At 65.8% G+C, this 2,344-nt stretch overlaps 1 protein-coding gene across 1 annotated transcript in view; it reads left to right on the top strand.

The window, feature by feature from the left end:
* Positions 1-1,266: 1,266 nt before the first annotated feature.
* The window catches only part of FAM43B (family with sequence similarity 43 member B), a 2,441-nt gene continuing 1,363 nt past the window's right edge, over positions 1,267-2,344 (top strand). Inside the window, 2 exon segments of the mRNA XM_024749824.1 lie at positions 1,267-2,341; positions 2,343-2,344. The exon segment at positions 2,343-2,344 is cut by the window's right edge and continues 937 nt beyond it. Coding sequence (XP_024605592.1) covers positions 1,713-2,341; positions 2,343-2,344 — 631 coding nt within the window. The 5' untranslated portion in view covers positions 1,267-1,712.

Genomic DNA, 2,344 nt, shown 5'->3' with positions numbered 1-2,344 from the left:
CCCCCCCCACCAGGGATTCTGGCCTGGGGCGAATGTGGCCAGGCTGTCACCACTCTGGGAGGTCACCTGGCTTGGCCTGGCCTAGCCCAAGCCTCTGGGCTCATTCCTGACCTGGAAGACTCCCCGAATGGCCTGTTCTGAAGCCACGGAAAGGGCTTGGGTGTTGACTCTGTAGGAGACTCCTGGGCCCCAATCAGAGCAGTCCTGAGAGTCTCGGGAGCTTGTGATTTAACAAATCCTGAAAGGGGCAGATGTGTCCCCATACCCAGGGACAAGTATCTCTTTGCCAGTACACTAGGACCCCTCCCTAGTAAGAGGCCCCACTGGAAGGTCTCAGGGGAGGGTGGAAAACGCCCCATCCATATGCAGCATACGGTGGACTCACAGAAGAGTGAGGGCCCTGTCGTGGGTCACCCGAGCCTGAGTGGAGCCCCAGTTCCACCTCCTGTCAGCCTTGTGACCTTGGGCAAGTCACTTAACTGAGAGCCTGGGTAGTCCTGCGATAATGACATAATGAATGCAAACCCCCGGAGGTGGCGGCCGGGAGGAGGAGAGGTGATCACAAACGGTAGTGGTATCTAGTTAATCCCGGGAGAGTCAGAGGCTGCCCTTTGGCCAAAGGAGCTTTTGATCTGCAATTCCCACAGACCCAGGACCACTCTGGAAGGTTCCCGACCCTCCGAGAGTATCCTCCCGGCTTTAGTCCAGGCGAGAGCCACTACCGGCTGCTGGAGCTGTGACTGGTCTCCCAGCTCAGGGGCAGGAGCCTGGCCCACGACCTTGGAAGAACGTGGGAGAAAGCTTCACCAAGCGACAGTACTTTTCCATTGCACTGCTCGGCCGCCTCATCTGGCTTTCTGCTGCGCAGACAAGAGGCAAAGTGAGCCAGGCCGGCCCATCAGGAACCCACCCGAACTCACCCTCAGAGATGCGGGTAGGGATGTGAGGGGCAATGGGAATCCTAGAAAGAGGAGGGGGATACCGAACGCTCCAGGAGGAGCTTAGAGACCACCGGTGAGACCTGAGAAACTTGCGTTGGCAAAGCCCTCCGGTGGATTCCAGGAGATTCCTACCTCCACCCCTTCCCCTCCGACGATAATGATTAAACCCGATCCACCGCGCCTCTGCTGGGTCTCGGGCGAAGAGCACTGCTAGCCTGCGTGGGGGAGGAGAGAGAGGAGGGCGAGAGGAGGGGACAAGAGAGCTAGCGGTCCCGCCCGGTGATGTAGGCAGCCCGGGGAGGAGGAGCCGCGCCGCGTGAAGGAGTTCCCACCGCAGTCGCGCTTTCTCGGTCTACCCCTCCGAGCAGCCAGCCGCCAGCCCCGGCTCCGGCGACCTCCCTGCCGCCGCAGTTTGGGCGGCGGGGGCCGTGGGATCCTCCCTATTCGTGCCTGAGGGGCGTCTCCTCCCCGCCCAGCCCCTGCCCCTCCTTGCTTCCCGGACGGCTGGAGCGACTCCCGGGGGACGCTGTTCCCGGACGCTCGGCCGCTGCCCGGGCATCTCGGCTGCCAGCCCGGCTGGGCACCGGGCATCTGCGAAGCTAGCTAGCCCTGCCTGACACTGGGCATCTCTGGGCACCGACTGTCTCCGGCGCCGCCCAGCTTCTCGAAAGCCCGGGGCCGCGGGCTTCTGCGCGCCCTCCCTTCCCCCCGGCCGCCGGGCAGGACGCCCGTGAGCTCGCGGCGTCCCCAGCCCCTCTGGCCGCCGCCGCGATGCTGCCCTGGAGACGTAACAAATTCGTGCTAGTGGAGGACGAGGCCAAGTGCAAGGCGAAGAGCCTGAGCCCGGGGCTCGCCTACACGTCGCTGCTCTCCAGCTTCCTGCGCTCCTGCCCGGACCTGCTGCCCGACTGGCCGCTGGAGCGCCTGGGTCGCGTGTTCCGCAGCCGGCGCCAGAAAGTGGAGCTCAACAAGGAGGACCCGACCTACACCGTGTGGTACCTGGGCAACGCCGTCACCCTGCACGCCAAGGGCGACGGCTGCACCGACGACGCCGTGGGCAAGATCTGGGCGCGCTGCGGGCCGGGCGGGGGCACCAAGATGAAGCTGACGCTAGGGCCGCACGGCATCCGCATGCAGCCGTGCGAGCGCAGCGGCTCTGGTGGCTCGGGGGGCCGCAGACCGGCGCACGCCTACCTGCTGCCGCGCATCACCTACTGCACGGCGGACGGGCGCCACCCGCGCGTCTTCGCCTGGGTCTACCGCCACCAGGCGCGCCACAAGGCCGTGGTGCTGCGCTGCCACGCCGTGCTGCTGGCGCGGGCGCACAAGGCGCGCGCCCTGGCCCGCCTGCTCCGCCAGACCGCGCTGGCGGCTTTCAGCGACTTCAAGCGCCTGCAGCGCCA

This window comes from Neophocaena asiaeorientalis, unplaced genomic scaffold (assembly GCF_003031525.2).
Source record: "Neophocaena asiaeorientalis asiaeorientalis breed wild unplaced genomic scaffold, Neophocaena_asiaeorientalis_V1.1 scaffold275, whole genome shotgun sequence".
NCBI classification, from domain to species: domain Eukaryota; kingdom Metazoa; phylum Chordata; class Mammalia; order Artiodactyla; family Phocoenidae; genus Neophocaena; species Neophocaena asiaeorientalis.
The sequence above is the reverse complement of the archived record's forward strand: the minus strand, read 5'-3'. Positions and strand labels throughout refer to the sequence as shown.